The sequence below is a fragment of the Schistocerca piceifrons genome, chromosome 4 (assembly GCF_021461385.2).
Source record: "Schistocerca piceifrons isolate TAMUIC-IGC-003096 chromosome 4, iqSchPice1.1, whole genome shotgun sequence".
Taxonomy (NCBI): domain Eukaryota; kingdom Metazoa; phylum Arthropoda; class Insecta; order Orthoptera; family Acrididae; genus Schistocerca; species Schistocerca piceifrons.
In genome coordinates, this window is record NC_060141.1 from 328,173,163 (window position 1) to 328,198,494 (window position 25,332).

The following is a 25,332-nucleotide window of genomic DNA, read 5'->3' on the forward strand; positions in this document are numbered from 1 at the left end:
ATATATAAGCGCATGTCGCTAAGGTAAAGACAGATATTGCCCACAGGAAAATTACAGAGGCCTTTGGAGAAAAGAGAAGCAGCTATATGAATATCAAGGGCTCAGATGGAAAACCAGTCCTATGCAAGAAGGGAAAGCTGAAAGGTGGAAGGAGTATATAAGGCTCCTATACAAGGGAGGTGAACTTGCAGGCAATGTTATAGAAATGGAAGAGGACATAAATAAAGAAGAGTGGGAGACGTGGTACTGCAAGAAGAATTTGACAGAGCACTGAAAGACCTAAACCAAAGCTAGGTCCCAACAAGGATTAGGCAACATTCTGTCAGAGCCACCAATAGCCTTGGTAGAGCCAGCCATGACAAGACTCTTCCATCTGGTTAGTTGGTTGGTTGATTTGGTGGGGAGGGGACCACACAGCAAGGTCATTGGTCCCATTGTATTAGAGATGGATGGGGAAGGAAGTCAGCCATGCCCTTTCAAAGGAACCATCCCAGCATTTATCTGAAGTGATTTCGGGAAGTCTCGGAAAACCTAAATCAGGATGACGGGACATGGCTTTGAACCGTCATCCTCCCAAATGCGAGTCCAGTGTGCTAACCACTGTGCCACCTCGCTCAGCTCCATCTGGTGTGCAAGACGTATGAGACAGGCAAAATAGCCTCAAACGTCGAGAAGAATGTAGTAATTCCAATTCCAAAGAAAGCAGGTGCCAACAGGTACGAATCTTATCAGACTACCAGTTTAGTATGTCACAGTTGCAAAATACTACCACAAATTCTTTATAGAAGAATGGGAAAACTGTAGAATCCAACCTCAGGGAATATCAGTTTTTATTGCAGAGAAATATGGGAACACATGAGGCTATACTGACTTATGACTTATCTTAGAAGAAGGTTAAGGAAAGGCAAACCTATGTTCACAGTGTTCGTAGACTTACAGAAAGTTTTCGACAATGTTGACTTGAATACTCTCCATGAAATTCTTAAGGTACCAGGGCTAAAATACAGGAACCAAACAAAAATTTGGCAAAGGAATTAAAGTGAAGCTTTTGAAATGTGGTGATACAAAAGAATGCTGAAGTTTAGATGGACTGATCACAAAACTGATGAGGAGAAGTTGAATACAACTTTGGAGAAAAAAAATTTGTGGCACAACCTGAATAGAAGAAGGAATCAGTTGATAGAAAACATCTTGACACATCAAGGGATAACTGATTTAGTGTTGAAGGGAATTGGGGGGGGGGGGGGGGGGGAGAGAGTAAAAATCATAGAGGTAGGCCAAGAGATGAATACCATAAGCAGATTCAGAAGGATGTAGGCTGCAGTAATTATTCAGAGATGGAGGGGGAGGAGGAGATTAGTGTTTAACGTCTCATTGACAATGAAGTCATTAGGGATGGAGCACAAGCTTGGATTGGGGAAGATGCGGAAGGAAACTGGCCATGCCCTTTCAAAGGAACCATCCCAGCATTTGCCTGAAACGATTTACAGAAATCACGAAAAACCTAAATCAGGAAGGTTGGACACGGGTTTTAAACCGTCGTCCTCCCGAATGCGAGTCCAGTGTGTTAACCACTGCGCATTCCCGCTCAGTATTCAGAGATGAAGAGGCTTGCACAGGATAGAGTAACCTGAAGAGTTGCATCAAACCAGCCTTCAGACTAAAGACCACAACCACAACATACCTTCTGAAATGACAAACATGTCTGTCATTGTCACCTTGAACTGGGAGTTATCTATTGCAACTAAGGCCTTATGTACTTACATAAAGTACAAAGTACAATTAAAATCTCAAAACACAGATAGAGGTTATTGTGGCCTTAGTACTATACCAGGTAAGAAGTGTACACTACATTCCGACCTATAAATTTTACATTTATTTATTTACTTTTGTATTTTTTATTCATGTTTCTCCTTAAACTTGTCTTCAACAACAGGTAAAGGTAAGTATTATGGTTGAAAGTTAGGAATTACAAGCAATAATGCATGTATAAGAGGCGTTCAAAAAAAAACAAGCCAGAGGCATAATTACAGAAACCAGTACCTGTGTGTTAGAAGTATTGACCCTGGCTGTTGGGACACTTATCCCACTGTGATGCAAGACGGTGAATGGCTGTCTCATAAAATTACCGGGACTGCAATGTTAACCAGTTCCGCATGTAAGCTGGACGTCGTCATCCGAGGCAAATTGTTTGTCCCAAGGGGACCAAAAATAGCGTAATCACAGGGAGAGAGGTTCTGACTGTATGGAGGGTGGCTGAGAACCTCCCATTTTAATTTCTGCAGGAGTGCTGTGACTGTGTTGGTTGTATGAAGTTTTGCATTGTTGTGGAGCAGAATGACCCCACAGGTGAGATTGCCTGGTCGTTTTGATTTGATCGCTTGGTGAAGGATGGTCAAGGTTTGCAAGTAACACTGGGCACTCACTGTTGTCCCAGGATGCAGGAAGCGAATCAGAAGGGGACCATCTTGGTCAAAGAAGAACGTCAGCATAACCTGTGACTGACAGCATTGGACAATTGATGCATGCTGCTGCTAGGTCTGTATAGTCATGTGATGTGCTCGCATGCCCTCTAGCGACAGGCTGTGAACTTCCACGCTCTGGGTGGAACCACACCTAGTTACACACGCCACGATATTACCCTCCTGTCACCGGTTTGTGCATTTCAGACTCTGGTTCGTTTCTTTTTGAACAGCCCTTATAAATGTATATTCAAGGATGTATCATAAATTTATGATTATTATTTCCCATCATTTGGTTCATTTTTTAAGATGTCCCTTCATTCCCATAACTCTCCTTGTCCAAAAATATACACTTATTTCACATACTGTCATTAAAACTATAAAAGTGCGAAAGTTTCACATGGATCTCCTGATACACATTTTAAGTTGGTGGTAAGCATAAAATGTTGCCCAAAATCGGACTGAATGCTTTCTCCTGATACAAGGATTAGTGAGCACCAGGTCACTGTAATAAGACTGAACACCATAACATCCAAATCCATCAAAAATAAATGCAAAATATATCTAAAAAAAGCAGTTACAAATTTACTTGACACTTTCCTAAGACAGAGTCTCCACTCCTTCCAATCTGACTATGTAAGCATACACCAAATGTCAAACAACAAGTATCAATGGCAGCTGAGAAACATATGTCAAATAAATTAATAAGAAATGGTACTGATCACCCTTGGTATATAAATCGGTCAGAACACTGCCGTAGAAGCAACAAAAAAAGCATGTCAAATTTAAAAGAACTCAGAATCTCCAAGATTGGTGATGTTTTACTGAAGCTCAAAATTTAGTGTGGACTTCAATGTGAGGTGCTTTTAACAGTTTTTACAACAAAACTTTGTCTTTAAATCTGTCAAAAAAACCAAAGAGGTTTTCGTTATATGTAAAGTACACCAGCAACAAGACACAGCCAGTACCTTCACTACACAACAGCGATGGTAATGTCACTGATGACAATACACCTAAAGTAGAGCTACTGCACATGGTTTCCAAAACTTCCTTCACCAAAGAAGACAAAGTAGATATTCCAAAACTTGTATCAAGTACAACTGCCAGCATGAGTGACTTAATCGTAGATATCCTTGGTGGAGCAAAGCAACTTAAATCACTTAATAAAGACATGGCCTCTGGTCCAGATAGTATACCAGTCAGGTTTCTTTCAGAGTATGCTGATACAATAGCTCCATACTTGGCAGTCATATACAAGCACTCACATGGCAAAAGATCTGTACCTAAAGACTAGGAAGTAGCATAGGTCACATTAATATTCAAGAAAGGAAATAAGAGTAATCTGTCAAATTGCAGACCATATTGCTAACATCAATTTGCAATAGCTGTAACAGAAAGTTTGTTAAACCCAGAAGTAAATCCTACAGCCATGAAATAATAAACTCAGAATGAAACATAACCCAAAAGAATGATTAGAAAAGTCAAAAGTCTTAGTCACGTGCTACATTATAAAAACTGGTAACCAGTTTCAGCTTTGCAGCTATCATTAGATTAATGATTATGACAGCAATGTGTAGGCACACAGTCAATTCTGACTATGTGCAAATGTGTCACTTCTGCAAGCATTAGGTCCAATGTTGACTGCAAAGCCAAAATCGGTAATCAGTTTCAATAAAGTAGCATGTGACCAAGAGACTGACTTTGGTGATCTAATTGGATGGACCTCCACAGCTCCAAATGGCCTCATTTTTCATACATTACAATGAGTTTCCTATTACGACTACTTAATGTAAGAGTACTAGGCAATGTGTGATGAGAACACATGTTAATGTTAGCTGTAATCAACACAAAAATAGTAATAGTAGTAGTAATAATAATAATAATAATAATAATAATAATTTACAATTTGTTTCACACATCCATGATGAAATGACTTACATGCTGTGTAGCACTAGCACCTTCAGAGCTTGCTGAAGACATTTCACTGGAATTGTTAACAGCATTGAATGTTTCATAATTACGCCTTCTATTAACTATTTCTGAGCGTATCTGTCTTATGTTCTCCAGTGACGCTTCTGGTGATAGAACCAATTTGTCATTCATCTGTAAACAGGTCAAATAGAGAACATAGCTCCAATTAAAACCAACACATTATATAAAATAAAAAAAGAATGAAACAAAAACATATTGAAAGTGTTAACATGAACCAATTATCTGACTTCTTGCTTCTGTTTTCATCCTCAACAAAGTATTAAAAATTCAGAGACATCTTTACGCACTACTTTATTAATTCTTCTGAAGGACTGACTTTAAAGATCCTTCTGAGAAAGAACTAAACTTCACTATACATATAACAATATTCTATTGTGAAAGGTGGAATTTTGGCACATATTACTGAAGGTACGGTTAATTAATGTTTATCCCACATTCATAATGAGGAACAAATTAGAACACTCCATCAGTCTGCACACAGAATCATCATCTATTTGCAGACAAATCACCACTAGAATTCTATAGAAATTAGTGTTTAGTAAATGTATGTTTTTGTTGCATATAATAGATTTCCCATCTTACACCTATAAAGTAGAATAGCCTATTTTCTAAGTGTACAACAGTCTCATTTCATATAAAATTACTGAAAATAAAGAGATCTTGTTGCCCTCATGTCACATATGTTTTTTGAAAAATTGTTGTTAGAAAGGAGTACATAATGAAAGAGGGTTAAAATAATTTTTCAAGAATTCCTGGACCAGACCCATGTTTAGGGTATAATTTTTAAAGTAAGTTTGTTTTCACAAACTTTCTAATTTATGAGGCCATTTTATTTGGTATTGTGCCATTGGAAAGATAAAAGGACCAACTATTATATAAAATTATTGAAATGTCGGAAGTATGCATACAAATATTTACAAAGCTGTGAAGACAGTAGTTTCTAAAGATTTATTTTCTTAAATTGCTGAAATTTTTGTCAGCAAGATCACAAGTTTTACAATATTAAATTTTTTTCACATAATGTCTATTATCATACTTTTCAAAATTAAAAAACTAGGATTGTGTTTGTTCTGTTCAGTGATCTGGAACTGACAGAGCATAAATAAAAATATATTTATTTCACTGTTTCACTCTTAGTTAGACTACAACAAAAGATCTTCAAGTCACATGAAGTACATACGTAACATACTAAAATTGTTGATTATAATAGAGGGAAACATTCCACGTGGGAAAAATATATCTAAAAACAAAGATGATGTGACTTACCAAATGAAAGCGCTGGCAGGTCGATAGACACACAAACAAACACACGAAATTCAAGCTTTCGCAACCAGTGGTTGCTTCATCAGGAAAGAGGGAGGGAGAGGGAAAGACGAAAGGATACGGGTTTTAAGGGAGAGGATAAGGAGTCATTCCAATCCCAGGAGCGGAACACTCGCTCGCTGCGCGCGCGCGCGCACACACACACACACACACACACACACACACACACACACACACACACACACACACACACACACACACACACACACACACACACACAATGTCTGCTTGTGTCTGTGTCTGTGTATGTGCGGATGGATATGTGTGTGTGTGTATGCGAGTGTATACTTGTCCTTTTTTCCCCCTAAGGTACGTCTTTCCGCTCCCGGGATTGGAATGACTCCTTACCCTCTCCCTTAAAACCCACATTCTTTCGTCTTTCCCTCTCCCTCCCTCTTTCCTGATGAAGCAACCGTTGGTTGTGAAAGCTTGAATTTCGTGTGTATGTTTGTGTGTCTATCGACCTGCCAGCGCTTTCATTTGGTAAGTCACATCATCTTTGTTTTTAGATATAAAATTGTTGATTGTTTTAAATTAGATATCAATGGGGAATATTGTGTCTGATCCAAAAGTATACATGGTATAACTAAATCCCTTTACAGACTTTGAGACTACGGACCCAGACGTTTAAGTTTAGCATGGAAACTCATTCCAGAAATGTACCAGTTTCCCTTTACACCCAAAATACCACCAACAAGTGTTATTTCCTCATTCCTGCTGCTTGTCATCCAGGTCCACTTTCAAGTAGGGCTTGGTCTGATGATCACTGATATCAACACGGGTACAGACCTCTGTACCACATTCCAATACATGCAGTCACCAATCCCTAAACTTTCAGCATCTGGCACAGCCAAAATCTGTGCCAGGTCTTACTCGGATGCCAAAAGGGTCTTGTAAAACAAGAATTTCGTATGACCTCACAGGTAGTAGTCTAACGGGTTCAAGTTGGGAGACAGTGGAGGCCAAGCAATCAGGCTATTATGACCTATCCACTGCTGCTCAAATCACTGGTTCAGATGATCTCTGGCCACCCATGAAAAATGAGGTCGTATGCATCTTGCTGAATCCATATTTTCATGGACATGCTGTGGCACATCTTCCATGAGCCCATGTAGTATGCTGTCAAGCAATCAAAAGAGCACAGCACCCACAAGGTGGGGTGGGACAAAGTATGACCCAATTATATGTCCATCCACGAAACTTGTCGAAATGTTCAGATCATATCGTTTGTGAAACACATGAGGGTGCTCAGCCTGTGGGTTTCCACCAGCCCACATGAGACTGTTGGGAACTGTGAATAACTTTCTTGGTGAAGTTGGCTTCATCCGTGGAAAGGATCTGCCATGGGAAGACTGGCGTTTCTACACATCAGTGCAAGAACCACTTGCTGGAATGAGCTGAGACACAATCCTGTGGCTGCATTGTCTGTACCTCCTGATGGTGGTTTGAGAATATCTGCTGCTCATGAAAAAAATGCCAGACAATTTGGTGATACACATTCAGTCTATCAGTTATGATTCTGGTATGTCATCCTGTCCTCTTCCACTGTATAGAGTTCAATCTCTTCAAAGTTGGGCAAGCGGTGCTGCCATGGAGCACACGTTGTGGTGGCGGATGTACCTGTCTCCAAGGCCTGCTGGTACACCAGAGCAAAGAGGGAGTGCAAAGATGTCTGTGACGTGGGAAATGCTCCACATACAATTGACCGGCAACCCTCCCATTACACTGAACTTCATCGTGCAATAACATCGTGTCATCGTAATCCATAGACATGTATTTCATCAAGGTCAACAGTAACACATTAAAATTAAATGTAAATACTGCTTGTTTCTGTGCTGTAGTGTATGATTACTGTTGTACAGTAATACAGAATGAATAAAGACCACAAGCAAAACAGCAGATACAAACCACTCTGGGAAGATCAGACTCAACTGAATCATATGTAAACAAACCTGTAGTGGGCATGAGACACCAGGTGATCAGTTAATGACATACGTAATACCCTATTCACTGGTCCCGAAAATGCAGGAGATCTGAATGGGTTTTGCGGTATTTTGTTTGTAGCTGGAAAATGGTACAGTCCCAGACATGAGTACTCCTAGTGCTAAACTTAACCATCTTGGTTCCCACTAGAAGTTCTCAGCAATAGTAAGGGGGACTCAGTTAACTCTGCTTAAGCAACTGGTGCTTGTGCTAAAGGCAGGCAGTCATTCAAATATTTTAATAAGGAACCCAGCAAACATCAGCTTGAAGTAGCAATGAATAAACTGAGGTAGGTTCACCTGGTCTCATGAATTAGACCCTCTCCAATATCCAAAATTTCTTCAACCCTCTTCTGGTTATTGTACATAGCCCCGACAAACATTTCTTCTTTAAAAATGGCCGAGGCCTTGTTCTGAAGCCCAAAATGAACTTGTGTGACTTTAATAGATCGTGAAACATGCTTTACGAGTAGCCTGCTTTCATTAAGTGGCTTGAAAAAATGATTAACCCTCAACCTAGGGATGGAAGAACCTGTTCCATATCATTTTTGTAATATATCTGTGAATTTTGCTATCTCCTCTGCTGCAAAAAACAAAACGTTTGTTTTTCTTGTACATTAGTTTTGGCAAATGTAAACTGGTCTTTTGGACTCAAAATGTAATTGTCATATGGATGCTATAAACTTGCTATTGTTGCTAAATGTTTGGTAGAAACATGCCTGCCTCTCTCTCTCTCTCTCTCTCTCTCTCTCTCTCTCTCTCTCTCCCCCCTCCCCCCCAATGACTAGTGGCAAACAAACCTTTCTGGAGATACCCAATGATCTTGCTTGTAATGGCACTAATGTACGATGTTGTTACAGCTTTTATACTGTGTAGAGCCGCCATCATTGAGATAAATGATGATGTATGTGTGGTGCTTCAGTATTTATGTGAGAGCAGTTTTCTGGAAAACATAGAATGCGTCTGGATTATGCTGCAAATAGTCACTTACAAAACACGACGACAGTGGCTTTCTGCATCTTTCGCTTTACTGTACACAATGAAATGAGGAAGAGTTATTTAAATGTTCTGCCAGCGAAATCCTTGTGCAGCATCATGAAGCAAACTTGTATAGTTTTTTGAAGAGTCCATGATAATGATGCATAAATTATCAGGGAGTGTCTCCTTCCTTGATTTTAAGTATTGAATTTTATTGTGATATGTAATGATGTTGTGTCAAGTTTTGACGTTCTTGGACAAGATACTCAACAAATTTATTGACTGCCTTCACTAATGTGTCCAATGCAACTCAGTAAGTTTGCATCCATTGCTTGCAAACAACATTTTCACAATCTGATATTCCAGCTCTAGCAAAAAAATTTACACTGTTCATATTCATTGGGACACTGAAAACAACATTGCAGCATACATTCCTCATTTTCCAGATTGCAATGTATCTGTATAACGTGCAGTGTACAGTTCTTTCACATGTACAGCATGCATCATCAGTTTTACATTTTGGTGATAAATGTATTTGCAAATATTATTCATTGCATGACTGTTTAAAGTAAGCATTCTTTTCATTGCAGTTTTTCTTGAAAAGCTTAGTGCACTTCTTTCAGATTACACAAAATGAGTCTTCTGTCTTACACATTCTTTTGCCATTTTCTGAAGGGACAAGGAGACAGTCTCTTATTAGCAGAAATTCAACTTATATCTTCATCATGATAAAAAGTCTGACCATATGTTTCTGCATCCTTACCTATTCGGTTTCCCACTTTACAGCTTCCCTTTACCTTGCTCAACTTCCATGATGAAGAGGATTAAATATGCAAAACTGCACACAAATATGGCAAGAATGTAAACATTAAGCTTTGCTAGAGGTCAGTCTGTCACCAAAATCCTTATTTGGTAATCACATTCACTGGCTTTGCCAACTCTCAACCAAATTATCTTTCAACCTAACACAGACCTTGGGTTACACTACTAATCAGTCTGTCAACACATTAAGATTTAAGAGAGGATGGACGGGGGCAGACGGCCTGTACCACACTTGAGTCAAGTGTTTTCTGATCCTCTAAACAATCAGAGATGTATTATGAAGAAAGTGTAAGGGAAAACAAGAAAGAGTTAATTACTACTTTACTGATCTCTAAAATCTATGTTAGAGAACAAACAAGATTTAAATCTGACACAGCAGAAATCTCCCCGTAGAACAGTTATAAAACTGTTGCCTATCCACAGCAGTCATGTTTCTGTTACCAGCTAAAACTTGTGTATTACTTTCAGCTAACTTGCCAGACAGAAGAGGTAGGCTACTAAGAAAAGCTGACAGGCACATAGTAAGTACAAAATCAGAAGACTGAGATAAAAAACACACACAGGGCCAGTGTTGTCCGACTCATGCTGCTACACTGAATTCATTGTTATTTTGTGTATTGATTGATTTTTTTATGTTGAAAAGTATGATAACAGATATTATGAAAAACAAAAATTGCGATAGTTAAGCTTGATTTGGGTTACAGATTTGTACATATTTCAGTTTATTCTCTTATCTTTTTATATGACACCAAATTGAATGCAACATTCATAAATAAAAAAAAGTCATAGTGGTTACAAAATCATAAGTCACTGTCTCTCGGCACCAATTTGTGAAAATTGTTCACATTGCAACCCGGTTAAAAAATTCTTGAAAAATTTTATCAACCCCCTTCCATAACGTGCTTCATAATACCAAATTTTCACAAACATCTGTGATCTGCATTCAATGGCAACTACATGATTTCATGTAAAACGAGGCAAATGTGATAGCAAAGATCATGATACACACAACAACAGGATGAAAAAAAGGACTGCTCCATGTTAGTATAGTTTGGTTTCAAATTATTCCCTATCAAATGTAAGAAAGTATATTCAAAACATACCATACAGTTATAGATGTTACTCTACAATCTACACAAAAGCTTGATAAAAAAAAAAGGGACGGAGAGAGGGAGGAGAGGGGGTGGGCTTGGAGACAGAAAGTTAGTTTTTTTAGGAGAAACTGAAAAGAACTCTGTGAATAATTAAAAGTCACTATCACAGGAAATAAAAGAAGTACGCTACTGCTTAATTTTTTTTTACAAAAAATGCATACAGCAGATTACCAAATATTTAAACGATTATTACGCTGCTACAAGTATTAGGTCATATAATAAGAAAAGTTCCCGATCAGTTATGGACAACAATGCAGGAAATCCAATTCCTCTCCAATGAGAGAATTCTTCAAGGTTGTACAGCGACTGGCTTATCGAGCAGCGCAAAGAACAACTGCAATTATTTTAACTAATGCTTTCAGCACAAACCACCTGGATATTTAAGTTATATTTTCAACCCTTGGAGGCTTCTTGTGAGCAAAAAACTTGTTTCTCAAAATTGCAGATTCCAACATTTCTCATGCAAACATTCTACATCATAACTATGGAGAACTATTGCTACTCTCCACACATAGGGATGGCGATACTCTCTCAGTTGTCAACGCAAATGGTGGCATATTCACACCTCACCAATCGAAGTGTGCTTTTGCCAGGACCCTTGAGAAGCTACTTCGTTGTAAAACACGAATGTTGATATTTTATTTTCTTTTATTTATTTTATTGCTTATTATACTTGTTAGTTTGCAACTGTTCCTGTATGAGAACTCTAACTGCTACTGATCAAAAGCATAAAATGCTAAATACAACTTACACTACGTTTACGGCCATGCCCTATTTCGCGGAGCAATTACAATATAAGAACGAAACTGCATTATTTATATGTGGCTAGAGCATCATGCAAACTCCACATGGCTACGCTCGTTGGTACAGGAGAAAACACAATAACCAGCCTGTACATATCAGTGTTGTATATTAAGTGGCAATTCCCTCATTCAACATACGAAATATTATTAGTACCCAGAATAACCATAACTACAGAATCAATTCGTTTGAACTCAGTAGGTCAATCAAAATGTCAACCACCTCTTGGAAACCCATTTCACGCAAACATTCCATAGCTCCAACGGTAGCACGAAGTTTCTCTGAAACAGCTGGACTAGCTAGCTTATATGTCCTAGCTTTCGGACTCGAAGGCTCCTGCAGTACTGCGTCTACAATTTTCAGTAACAATTCCGTAGTACTGAGGTACATGTTTGTTTCATTTCTCTCAAGTAACACAACACAACGCCTAGTCATTTTGTCAGAAAACTTCTTCCTAACTTATTACAAAGTGCGTCACTGATGTGATTGGTATCATTGCGCTGTCGACAGCTGATAACAACACAACACGCGTGCATGATAAACATATGAATAGACGTCATCAGTGACAAGTACCAACCTTGGTACCAACCCTACATAGGCACCAAATGCAGGCTTACCAACGTGAACAAATCTGCATGCTTCACAAGGTACCTAAATGAAAATTAGTACGAAGACTACCTGCATCATCACATGAATTGTCAATGATAAATATCAAATAATAATGATAAAAGCATTTTTTGTTTAATTCTTTCGTAACCAATGGGAATTATAGTCTCCACTTTTTTTTTTTTATTTTCGCTATAAGTTCATGTTCATCAGTGTTCCCCCCACAGTCTAACATAGACTGTGGTTCCCATGGAGGTTATTTTTACCTTCCAGCTTGATGCTGCCATCTCTGTTGTAGTTTGCCAACTGGTAGTGGTGGGCAGGAAATCGCGTATCTGTTAGAAATCACAGTGACTGAGAAGTCACAGATATCACAGTAGCAACTTTGCAGAATCTAACTGCGACTTCAGTCACAGTTAGCAGTCGCAAGTAGTATTTCACATTGAAAGACGTGAGCCATCTATTGGTCGAATTTAGCACTGCTTTCTGCGATTTCCGTGACAAGTCGCAACTAAGAGTCGCAAGTAGCAACTAAAAAGCGCGGTTAACAGTGCCATCTGTGGGTCAAAGTTCGTACTACGTCCATCTCTGCGATACGCTATGGAGTCTAACTGCGATTTCCGTGACAAGTCGCAACTAAGAGTCGCAAGTAGCAACTAGAAAGCGCGGTTAACAGTGCCATCTGTGGGTCAAAGTTCGTACTACGTCCATCTCTGCGGTACGCTATGGAGTCTAACTGCGATTTCCGTGACAAGTCGCAACTAAGAGTCGCAAGTAGCAACTAAAAAGCGCGGTTAACAGTGCCATCTGTGGGTCAAAGTTTGTACTACGTCCATCTCTGCGATACGCTATGGAGTCTAACTGCGATTTCCGTGACAAGTCGCAACTAAGAGTCGCAAGTAGCAACTAAAAAGCGCAGTTAACATACTTCTCCTAGTGTCATCTGTTGACCGACGTATGTACTTCGTTATGAGAGCCTTGTGCCTCACGAGATCGATGTGCTGTGTGTGCATGTGAAGGGCTTATTTCAATAGTGGTACAAGTCCATTTTTGTTAATTTTGAGATATAGAGTCGTAAAGTTAAATGAGTGCTGAAAAATCTGCAGTTGAGATACCAGAAATATTCAAGCATATGGCTTCTTGCTAGAGATGAACCTTTATTTATGTTTGTTTGGATCACTAATTTCAGAAGCATTATAGACAGAAAAGTGTAGGTAATGGACTTGTACCACTATTGAAATAAGCCCTTCATATTATATGACGACATGCACATTCAGCATCAGTTATGGTTGGTCAAATACTGCTGTGACTCTGAATGTATTATATTAATAACAAGCGACATTGCCTTTTCCTCCTGAAAATATCGAGTAACGTAACAAATGTGTTTGATTCTGCTTCCAATATGACAGTTTTGGTTAATACTCCACATGCCTACAGGACTTCGCAATGTTAACACAGCAGAACTCAGACATCTGAGAAATGAAAACAGTCATATGAATGCCTCACTTTTGTTCCGACACAGTTCAAGACTCGGGAGAAAAGCTTTACACCTGGTGTTCTACATGCCAACTTCACACACAAGAACTTTTTGCCGACACTACTACCACCTACATAAGTAAGCTTTTCCTGTGTCACTTTCAAGTAATGCACTTAAGCTATTCCTGATTTAACTGGAAGATCTGTACTTCCCACTTTCATATCAACAGCCTCAAAATGCATATTGTAGACTTCGGGATATGTTACAGGTCAGTGTCACACCAAGATTGTGGAGAAAGGGGGGGGGGGGGCGGCATGTCACTCTCCAACAAGTGTTTACCAATAAATAAGTGGCGGAAAATTACGGGTATAGGACGGCTTAACATGTGTAAAATGAGATTTTTATTATTCACTCAATGTATTTAACATTTATTATTCCCTTAAAATCGCACAACAACTTCAATAAAACACTTTAATCAGTCACACACTTATTTCATAATTATTTCACTTTTAAACTGCAAATCCTCTAAGAGCGGTCTTGAATCTTCACGAGTCTCTCTCAACAGCCTTGATGTGGATAGATATGTACAGCAACCAGTAATCAGTCAGAACTGCGTCTGCAAAAACACAAGGATTATTAAACAATTTTTGCTGTCACTAATTACTAGCAATATAATTGACAGAGTAGATTGCTAATATTTGCTATATCACATTTGCTAATATTTGCTATATCACATTCACAAGAACGATCTCACTGAAGTAATTAAGTCCATCAAAACGCTTAGAAACTAACCTGTCGTCTGACGAAAACGGTCTAAAGACTGGCAATTTCTTCAGATCTGTTGACAATGATATTTTGAATTATCACTTTACTGAGTGACTGAAATGTAGTTCAGGTACCTATGAACATAACAATATGTTAGAATTCATTTTCTAAACACGAACTATTACGGTACTGTGCGGCTACTTACATATTAATTACACTATTAATATTTGAAACAAATACTAACAAAGAGATAGAGGGGCTGGCCAGTACTTACCTCAGCTCAGTACAGCCGATAGATACACATAAAACAGAACTGAAAATTTACATTCCTAGCTTTCGGAACTTTGTTCCTTCATCAGGGAGGAGAGAGGGGAAAAAAAGGGAAGAAGGGAAAGTGGATTCAGTTACTCACAACCCAGGTTATGAAGCAACAGGGAAAGGTAAACAGGGAGGGTAGCAAGGATGGAGGCATGGAGGATGAACCATGCCTCCATCCTTGCTACCCTCCCTGTTTACCTTTCCCTGTTGCTTCATAACCTGGGTTGTGAGTAACTGAATCCACTTTCCCTTCTTCCCTTTTTTTCCCCTCTCTCCTCCCTGATGAAGGAACAAAGTTCCGAAAGCTAGGAATGTAAATTTTCAGTTCTGTTTTATGTGTATCTATCGGCTGTACTGAGCTGAGGTAAGTACTGGCCAGCCCCTCTATCTCTTTGTTAGTATTTGTTTCACATCTTATATGAGATTTTCCATTAATCATTTAGAACACTATTAATATTTTCACAGTTGTTTCTTTAATACAAAATTAAAGCCAACGGAAGAATAAACGTAAAACATACTTACCAATGACAGGTTTGTTGAGATACAATTTTCTGTGTGGACAGATGTAACTTTTTCATACGGTGGTACGTCGCAGCAATCGCAGGAGTCACAGAAATCGCAGAAGTAGCAGAAATCACAGAAATCGCAGAAGTAGCAGAAATCGCAGAAATCGCGGAAGTAGCAGAAGTAGCAGTGGCGGAGGGATACGCGACTTAGGTTCCTTAACTGCGACTCTTAACTGCGACAAATCACAGTTAAGAAGAACAGATACTGAAAAGTAGCATTCACAGAAATCACTGATATCGGAAAATCGCAGTTTAGCCCATCACTACCAACTGGGAGGATGCTAAGTTCACCCAACCTGGATATGATGTGACGTCATTATGACGTATACACGCTTTAGTCGATTAACGCACCTATCGACTCTTACGAACGTTCGAGATTCTGAACTGTCGTCAGCTAGTGGTTTGTTTTGACACGTGCGATTCTGAAAACAGCTCAGTGTGGCAGCGTATATGTATTTCGCCAAAATAAAAGAGCTGGATATTAATAGAAATATTCCTGAACGTGGCCTTGAAAACACCACGTAAAAAAGTGATGTCTTCTTATGTCCCGACCAGATTAGATTGTGTGATTGTTGTATTGAATGCTTACGCCGAAAATAATATTTGTTTATTATCAACATTTTAGTCTGGTTTCATACAATTGGTCTTGTCAGTACATATTAGATTGTAGCAGCATACTCTTGCTGACATTTTTTTCTTAATTTATATAGCTGAAAGAGAACTCGTGCAAGTTTGTTAGCTAAGTAATTTATATGTCCATCCCAAGATAGTCTTTTATCAACCATAATTCCACGTAATTTTACACTCGGACCGCAGAGACAGGTACCTTAGTGTCCAGTAATGACTGATGTGTAGAATGATTGAATTTCAAACTTAAAAAGAAAAATATGAGACATTGTTGAAGAAAAATCGTCGACCGGGGATGAAATACGAGGGGAAGTGGATTTCTCAATGTAATCTTAACCAAAGGTTAGTGTCTAGTACTGATTGACGTATGAAATGATTGAATGCAGTGTCAAAACATTCCATGGTGGTAAGCTTTTCTCTCATTAGTCTCTCGAATGCTGAACACATAATTAGAGACAAGCAAACGAAAAACAACGCACAGGACACAAACACAGTACAATACACGATTTAAACGCAAGGAACGCAAAACACATCTAAACGAATGGCGCAGAGCACAGCGCTACCCTGTCACAACCTCTCGAAAGTTCACAAAAGTCGAATAGTCGATATACGGTTTCTATCGTTTTCGATGTAGCGTGTATACGTCATAATGACGTCACATCGTATCCAAGACCGGTGAACTTAGCATCCTCCTGCCAACTGGTGCACAGAAGCTGTTGTATGTTTACATCTTTAGTTAATCAATGCAGAGAGTTGCGTTTTCTGCGTGAAATGGAGCCATTATTTTGACATCTACAGCATTTTTGTATTCTGTACTTTTATTTTGTGTGTGAAGTGACTTGTGTTATATTTTTCTATTTTTGTATTTACCAAGGAGACAGTATACGTCTGCATATATTTATTTAACATTGAATAATCAAATACAATCCTTAGAAATAATACAATTTCAGGATATCATACATAATATTCTTCTCAATACATCATTTTGTAAATTACATTTAAGATTTGACCTTTGAGACTGAAGATGGGAGTAGAAAGCAAGCAAGCAAGCAGGTCGGGGCCAGAAACAGTAATGGTTTTGTGCTGAGGGGAACCAACCCAGCCTTTGTACAACAGTTTGGAGAGTGACCACGATCTGCTGTGGGCGCTCTGGCCACGTGTTGGGTCAGTGTGTGTTCGGAGAAAGATGACTCGTGACCATTGGGTGCGGTGGATGACCTACCGAGCTCACAGGAAATATCTAATGCTGAAAGGGGCATACATGGTGCATACGTTCATGCCACCTGTCTTTTTGGTATATGTACAAGTCTCTGGTGGTCGATAGCTATATGCAGCATGCAGAAGCGGCGATTTTGCATGGTGCTGGATAGGAATTGTGCGTTTACTACTTCAATATAGTATATGGTGATAAAGCCTGTTGGAGATCAGTTTCATGCTAAGATATTAAAGCGTTCATTGTCGGAAGGGCAGCGTAATTGAGGAATTGTCTTCCCATATTTCATGATCTGTATATCACTTTTGTGGGGTTTAACTGTCAGTGTGACATGACGATCTGCACAAAATAGTTTTGCCACTGACAGTCTCCTCTGCAGGGAAAAGTGGCGGACAGTGCTCCCACACTGGCAGCATCAGTAATTCTGTGGGTAAATTCAGTAAGAGCCAATCAGTATGCTCCATTCATTCACAATGCATCCTTCATGCTGGGGCATAGGAGCCTCTATGGATTGGTTCGAACAAGATGGGGGCAAGGTATCTACAGAAAGTTCTGAGAGTAACATGATGTCTTCTTTGATCAAGTGCTCAAAGACAAGTTGAAGCAGACCATCCATCTCATCCGCCATTGTAGCATTAGGACATCTCCAAGCCGGCAGCTGTAGGAGACCGAAAATTCCAGCCATTTTTCTCTTCTGTAGTACAATGCTTCAAATTTTGTTTCCGTAATTGTTCTGATTTTCCCGTCTGTGCATAGACAGTGCTGTCTTTCAAAAGAACAAGAATGCGTTTATGATTAGCAGTGTTTCTGCAAGCATTCACAGATGTGATGAAGGCTTTTAGCGATCATAACGTCTACCGTTTCTGAGAACGAAGTTGAAAGCAGGACATTACGTTTCCAGGAAGAGTGCCTCATTAGGACCATCAGGAAGAATTCAGCCGATGTTATTCTAGGCTATTTTCATAAACAGGTCCTGTTAGGACAAGAATTTCTATGCAGACAAGCTGAGACATTGTGAAAAGTCCTTCAACAACAAAAGCGACCATTAACTATTTCTGCGACACTGTGATTTCTGGGAAGGGTTGATATGTAATGGACAGGCTGTCACGTTAGGACTGTTAGGAAGAATGCATCCTGTGTTATTCTGGGATATTTTCGTAAACAGTTTCTGAAAGCAGTGCAACAGATTTCTATAGCACATCCAGAGGGAGACATGGCTGTTATTTACATAAACATGTGACATAAGTATAACATTGACAGTAATTTAGCCGCACCTGTGTGGGTTAGCCACTATGCAAATATCTCTCTGCACCCACAGGTACAAAGGCTATGCGTCAGACATGGTGGCTAGGTAAGAACATGTTTCCACAGGAATTTCTCAGGTATCAGTTATGAAAGGGATGTCGCCATCTCATCCCTGCGGGATCCAAACAGACAACACCTGCATGTGGCTTGGCAGCTGACAGCTGTGTCGTCGCTTTGTGGCGAAGGCCGCACTGGCGTGTTCATGCTGCCCTGGTGTGCGCACACTGGACCTCTGTAGGGAACAGTTTGCTGATATGTTGCGGTCGAATTTCTTAATGATAGTTCGAAACCTTTTGTACATGCAATGAGTCTTTGTGCACTGCATTTTTTTTTTTTTTTTTTTTTTTTGCTGTTTACGGGCTGTGAACACATTTGCAGAGCGTTATACATGCATTACTTTTTGAAAATTTTATGTGTAGGGAACGTGTCTCTGCATCAATGTACTGCATTATTTTGTGAACGTGTCTGCAGGTTGTGCAAACCATTATTTTGACAGTTTATAATTAGTGAGACTGTTTGAAAGGCATTATACAAGCATTATTTTGACAGTTTACGAGCTGTTTGAGTCTGTACATCAGTGTGCTGCATTATTTCGGTAATTTACAAGCAGTTTGTAGGTCTGTGATGATTGTGACCCCAAGCACTTCAGGGCGAGTGTTTTGTATCAGAATAATAAATAAATAAACTATGTGAAATTCATCCCTAAATAAACTGTTCCAACTTCCTACTGAAAATAAGTACACTCTTTTCTCTCTCCAGCAGCGGAACACAGACTGAGTCCTTTTCCCACCATTTTTTCCCCAGACAGCCATCTTGAACTATCTCAGGGGAGGGACAACAACCCCCTATAGTGGTGGTACTGTGTACTAGGTCAGCTATATGCCGGACTTCATGGTGAATATACTGGATGGAGCTACTGCCTATGACAACTCAAATTCTTTAAATAAGCACTGCATGCAAAACAAAGACTTACATCCATCCTATCCAGCAGCCCAGCACAGACAGTCCTTTTCCTACCAAGTCCAAGGAAGAGGTGGTAGTTGGATGACTTAGATTAGTGTAGGTAGCCCAAGTGACTTTTTTCCTGCCATTTTTTCCTGTCAAAAATTTTTCCCACCATTTTCTTGGGGAGGGGGGGGGGGAGGGGTTAGGTTAGTGGAGGTTGCCCAATTGATCTATTTTCCAGCCAAAATTTGAACTTCCCACCATGACATCATTCTGATTTTGCAACATATATCGCCGCCGTCTTGAATCCGCCATCTTGAATAAATTAGGCAACAATGCAACATGTGGTGGTGCTGCCTTTGTCCTACTACTCATGTTCAGTACTCCATCAACATGAACTATATTGGTAATGAACTGTCCAATATAGTCAAGTTGTCATAGCTGATGATGTGACGCTTTCTCAGGACGCTGGTGGAAAATGTATATTAGTGACTTGTAGTCTGTGATGAAAGTGAATTGCCTAGCCCTGTAACAAGTGACAAAATTTCTTAATAGTGGCATAAGCAGCATACACTTCGCAACCATAGGAAGACCAATTCTGTTGAGATGGCAGTAACTTTTTAACGAAAAAGGCTAAGAGCTGTCAGTGTTCACCTGCTTGCTGTCGCAGAGCAGCACTGATTGCAGTGGCAAACACATCGACCATCAGAGCGAGAGGCGCCGGAAGAACTGGGTATGCTAACAGTGTAGCTTCTGTGATGGCAGTCTTCAACTTGGTAAATGCCGACTCGGCCTCATTATTCCACTGGAGTTCGTCCTTTGCTTCAATGAACCACTCACAAAGTTATTCAGTGGTGCAACTAGGAAGGCATGATTGCGAGCAAACCGACAGTAAAAATTGGTTTTGCCAAGAAATCGTCCTAATTCTTTAACTGTTATAGGCTGTGGAAATTTAAGTGTAGTTTTTACTTTCTCTTGTGGTGGCCACATGCCTTGCATGTTGATCATGTAACCTAGGAGCTGTACTTCATCTGCTCTGAAGAAGCTATTTGATGGGTTGATGAGCAGCCCATGTACACAAAGACAATTGAAGATAAATTGTAAGTGTGCCTCGTGTTTTGCCCCTGAGTTTGACTTAATCTGGACATCATTGATACACACATAACAAAAGTTTAAGTCACATATGACTTCATCCATGAATTGTTGAAATTTTTGGTCAGCATTACAAAGTCCAAAAAGCTATCGGGTAAAATCAAATAGTCCAAGCTGCGTGCTCACAGTGGTCTTATTAACGTCGCTCGGTCCCACAGGTAACTGGTAGAATGCATGAACTGAGTGCAGCTTAGAAAAGATGTGTTTACTATTGACAATGAAAGTAAAATCTTCAACAGATGGTATTGGATAAACTCCCCCATCCATTATTCTCCATGTGTAGTGGAGATGACCAAGTGCTGCTCGATGTGCAGCAGATTCCTTGTGTAAGCATTGACGAGAATTCCTCCTTAACTATCTTCAGTTTCTGGGGTGTCAAGTGGCACAGACGAGCATGAATTGGTGGTCCAGGTGTAGTCAAAATTTAGCATGCAGTCGAGTGCTGCACAGATTCCAGTGATGGAGCCTGGCATGTGATCTCTGGGAACTGTTTGAAGAGCTCTATGAATGGAGAATCACCACTAATCATCTGTCTTGCTGTGTCTTCCACACAATGCACTCTACCTTAGTATGTCAGGTTGGTAGTAGCGCCAAGAAGGCGTCGATGATGGACATCAGGCAGGACAACACGATAAAAAGTCCACACCAAGTATGATGTGCGTCACCCCCGCCACGATGAACTGCCATTCAAATTCGTGTCATAGGCCTAAGTTCAACGCTAGTCTGACATGACCATAATAATACAATACATTTGGCCTTGTTAATGTACCTTTTTTTTTTAAATATACATTTGGAATAACCAATAAGAGAAGGAAGCAACGTGAAAAGCTTGCTTTTTTAAATCAATTATTCCACTTTTAACTATATTTGTATCGATAGGAAACGAAGCTGGAACTCCAAAATGAATGCTTATTTGCCTACTGATACTGCTTCTTGTTGATTACATTTTCAGCTTTCAAAGCGTACACACAACATTTTTAATGATCACATTTGTACAAAAAACTTATCTATGTGCTCTTTGATAGCTCATAAATATGGGCAATAAGGAAAGAAGTAAGGCATGCTATGGTATATTGTGCATATCAACAAAGTGAACGATTACCTAAATGTGGAAGAGACAAAACTGTATAGTGGTATAACTCCACGCAGTATAGAGTTCTTGTTTTATCAGATTGTCATTGCATTAGTTTCATTGTAGTTTACACATTATCTCACTTTGAAATCTTGGGTAAGAGATCAAAACTTTTGTTTACAGTATTGTGGAGCCCTGTTTGTGCTACAGACAACCTTAATGTGGTGTAATGAATGTAATTTTCTTCTTCTGGTATTGTACATATGTATATTATTGTTCCTGTTGAAGTGCAGTGGATTATTTATAACAGGTGTCACAAAAGAATAACTATGCTTTGAAACAGATAGATTGCTACTCAGGCACTGAACAGCAGGCAGGCATGACGGAAAGAGTATTCAGTTTTCATTAAAAGCCTTCTTCACAAAGGAAGCAAAGTGCACATGCACACACACACACACGCACACACACACACACACACGCACACACACACACACACACACACACACACACACACACACACACACACACACACACGACCGCTGTCTCTGGCTGTTAGAACCAGAATCTTTTTTAAAGAGGGAGAAAATATGAACAATGAATAAAAATTGGTGGGAGGAATTTAGAGAATGTCAGTGGAAAAGTATCACCATGATGAACATAATGTTTTGGATTACATAAGATGGCGAACGTCAACTTCAAGATTGTGATGTAATGACATTTCCATTCCTTTTTTACCTAAATGGTAGTAAGGTAATGCTCGTTTGACAACACTCCCCACAAATATCGACGACGCCATGATCGGCTAGCGACTTTGTGACAGGGAAGAATGTGAATATTATTGCTCCTCAATTCGGTCGCATCAATTTAAAACCGAGCGAGGTGGAGCAGCAGTTAGCACACTGGACTCGCATTCGGGAGGACGACGCTTCAATCCTGCATCCGGCCATCCTGATTTAGGTTTTCCGTGATTTCCCTAAATCGCTTCAGGCAAATGCCGGGATGGTTTCTTTGACAGGGCACCGCTGACTTTCTTCCCCATCCTTCCCTAATCCAATGAGACCGATAACCTCGCTGTTTGGTCTCTTCCCCCAAATCAGTCAATTCCAGCAATTTAAGCTGTCCTCTTCCTGCCACACTAGGAGGTCGTCACATATTCGGAAATAAAGAGCCAAATATTTGTGACAAGGAACAATGTGCATGCTCCTCATTTCACTCGCAGTAGTTTAACTGTCCTCTAGGGTTCCTGACTAACCGTATACCCGGATATCGCTAAATATTTATTTCAATCTTCATTCTCAGATCAGACTGAACATAAATAACATCTAATGTTTCAGAAATACTTGTATTACATTCATCAGAAAGTCGCTGATCATGTTATCAACACCTACATGAAAAACATTATTTGCGTATAACAGGATGCAAAACGACAACTTTCAACTCAAGAAACCACAACGTTATCCATTACACTAGCACTCGTCACTCTGATATGTATCTTCTGTCTTGGTTATCATATTCTTTTTTGAAGGACTATATCGTTGATGCTTTATTAAGTGACATTTAACGATAGTGGTGACGTGTTTAAGATAAATCTTCAGTGGTCCGTTACCTTGAAACGATAATCCTGCAAATTATAAAACAAGCGTGTTTCGTTCTTAATTTGTAAATTGTTGACGATAATACCTCACTCCTGAGTGAACACACTTATATGAAGGCATTACCCGCCGATAAATCATTATGTGACATTCTATTAGGGCAATAATTGTAATAAAGCATTCCAAGAATTTTTTTTTTTAATGTCCGATACGGTCCCAAGAAATCCTGTGAGGCCCATATCGAACGGTAAAGAAAGTCGATAGCCGATTTTGCGGTCGTCGATCTTGCGTGTGATGACAAATGACGTCACGTTTGCGCGAAGTAGTACGAAACGAGCGTTACCCTTGGTAGCATGAAGGTGGATTCACGTTTGACGGAGGGTCACCGCGCGTCCGTCGCGTCAAAAGATTCTCCTCTGTAGTTCAAATGGTGACATTCACACACGTTGTCAACAGAACTTTATTGACTCGTTACGTCATGTCAGCATCATGTCAAATTTTCTCTGGAAGGATGTTTCGACAGGACAGTCACAGAGTCATGTGATATTTCCTGTTGCTTCCAGCAAGTAGCACCTCCATATCTGAAGGAGAGTTCCACACTCTTTACAAGAACCTGAGAGAGGAGGAGTCTTCGTTCCATAAATATGTCTACACAACAGTTTCTTTACCTGTTAAGCGCCGAGCGAGGTGGTGCAGTGGTTAGCACACTGGACTCGCATTCGGGAGGATGACGGTTCAATCCCGTCTCCGGCCATCCTGATTTAGGTTTTCCGTGATTTCCCTAAATCGCTTCAGGCAAATGCCGGGATGGTTCCTTTGAAAGGGCACGGCCGATTTCCTTCCCCATCCTTCCCTCACCCGAGCTTGCGCTCCGTCTCTAATGACCTCGTTGTCGACGGGACGTTAAACACTAATATCCTTCTCCTTGCCTGTTAAGCAAACTATAAATAAAAACTACGAAGATAAATTCAAGATTTAGGCGTCCAGTATCACCATGGCAGAATATGATGGTTTGCCTAAGCTTTGGGCCGTTTTACTGAACTAAATAAAACAAATATGGAGGTGCTACCTGTCGGCAGCAACAGGGAAATATCACGTGACTCCGTCCATAGCGCGTCGAAACATTCTTCCCATGAAACCTCGACGTGATGTGTCGATGACGTTCCGTTGACAGCATGTGTGAATGCCACTATTTGAACTACAGAGGAGAATCTTTCGATATGACGGATGTGAAGGTGACATTCCGTGAACTGTGTCCACCTTTACACAGCATATAACACTTAACTTTAGGCCTACTCACCTACATTTACATCCATATTCTGCAAGACGCTGTGAAGTGCATGGCACTCAATGGCAAAAGCAACGCCATTCATAGCAGTAATAATACTCATTCCGAGGCAAAAGGTAATAAAGCTGAATATTAGTACTATCAAAACCTGCTAACAGGGAGTTCTCCACTAAATTCGAGAAAGTAAAACGGATGCGAACAAAAATAATGTAGAATATAAGCAATATATTTACAATGCATTTAAATTGAGTAGCTCACATTCACCTTCGTAAGAAGTAAAAAATACACATACATCTGCAGGACATTATGCTACGAAAGCAGCTTCTTGTTTGCATGAAACAAAAACAAATATTGACTCATTACCCCATAAGTATTACGGTATGCGAGAGAAACAGAGAATACAAGGCAATTCGAAGAGTGCAATACATGCGAGAAGTCGTTATCAGATGCACACTGTGATGAAACCAACTTCTGTTAACTATGAAACGAAAGCAAACGTGGAACACTAAAAATCAGCCAATAAGGACCCTCATAGACGATCAAACAGTTCGTCAAGTTTTACTATGTTCGAAAAACATTTTACCGTGTGCAATGCTGTTTGATTGACGGGAAGTTGCCAAGATGGCGGACGAAATGCCGGAGTTCCACCTCATATGTTTGGTGAAATATAATTTTCTTAGAATTTATCTCACTATGTCACTTTTTCACAGCTATGGAAACTACGATCAAGGCTAAAAACAAAATAGCACTGGCAGTTACCAAAATGGTAAAGCTGCCACACCTTTTGCACTTATATATTACTCAGGAAGAGGTAATTAACAAAAACAATGCTATATGCATAACATGCAAGCAGGAGCACAGTGAGATAAAAAAAGAAAAATCGAAGTTCTTT

General features: G+C 39.7%; 1 protein-coding gene across 1 annotated transcript in view; it reads right to left on the bottom strand.

Annotated features, from left to right (window-relative positions):
- Positions 1 to 12,064, bottom strand: part of LOC124795822 (peptide-N(4)-(N-acetyl-beta-glucosaminyl)asparagine amidase) — a 68,886-nt gene extending 56,822 nt beyond the window's left edge. The window contains exons 1-2 of the mRNA XM_047259904.1: positions 11,737 to 12,064; positions 4,378 to 4,565 (exon numbers count right to left, since the gene is read on the bottom strand). Coding sequence (XP_047115860.1) covers positions 4,378 to 4,565; positions 11,737 to 11,949 — 401 coding nt within the window. The 5' untranslated portion in view covers positions 11,950 to 12,064. The remainder of the gene's footprint in view (positions 1 to 4,377; positions 4,566 to 11,736) is intronic.
- Positions 12,065 to 25,332: the final 13,268 nt, after the last annotated feature.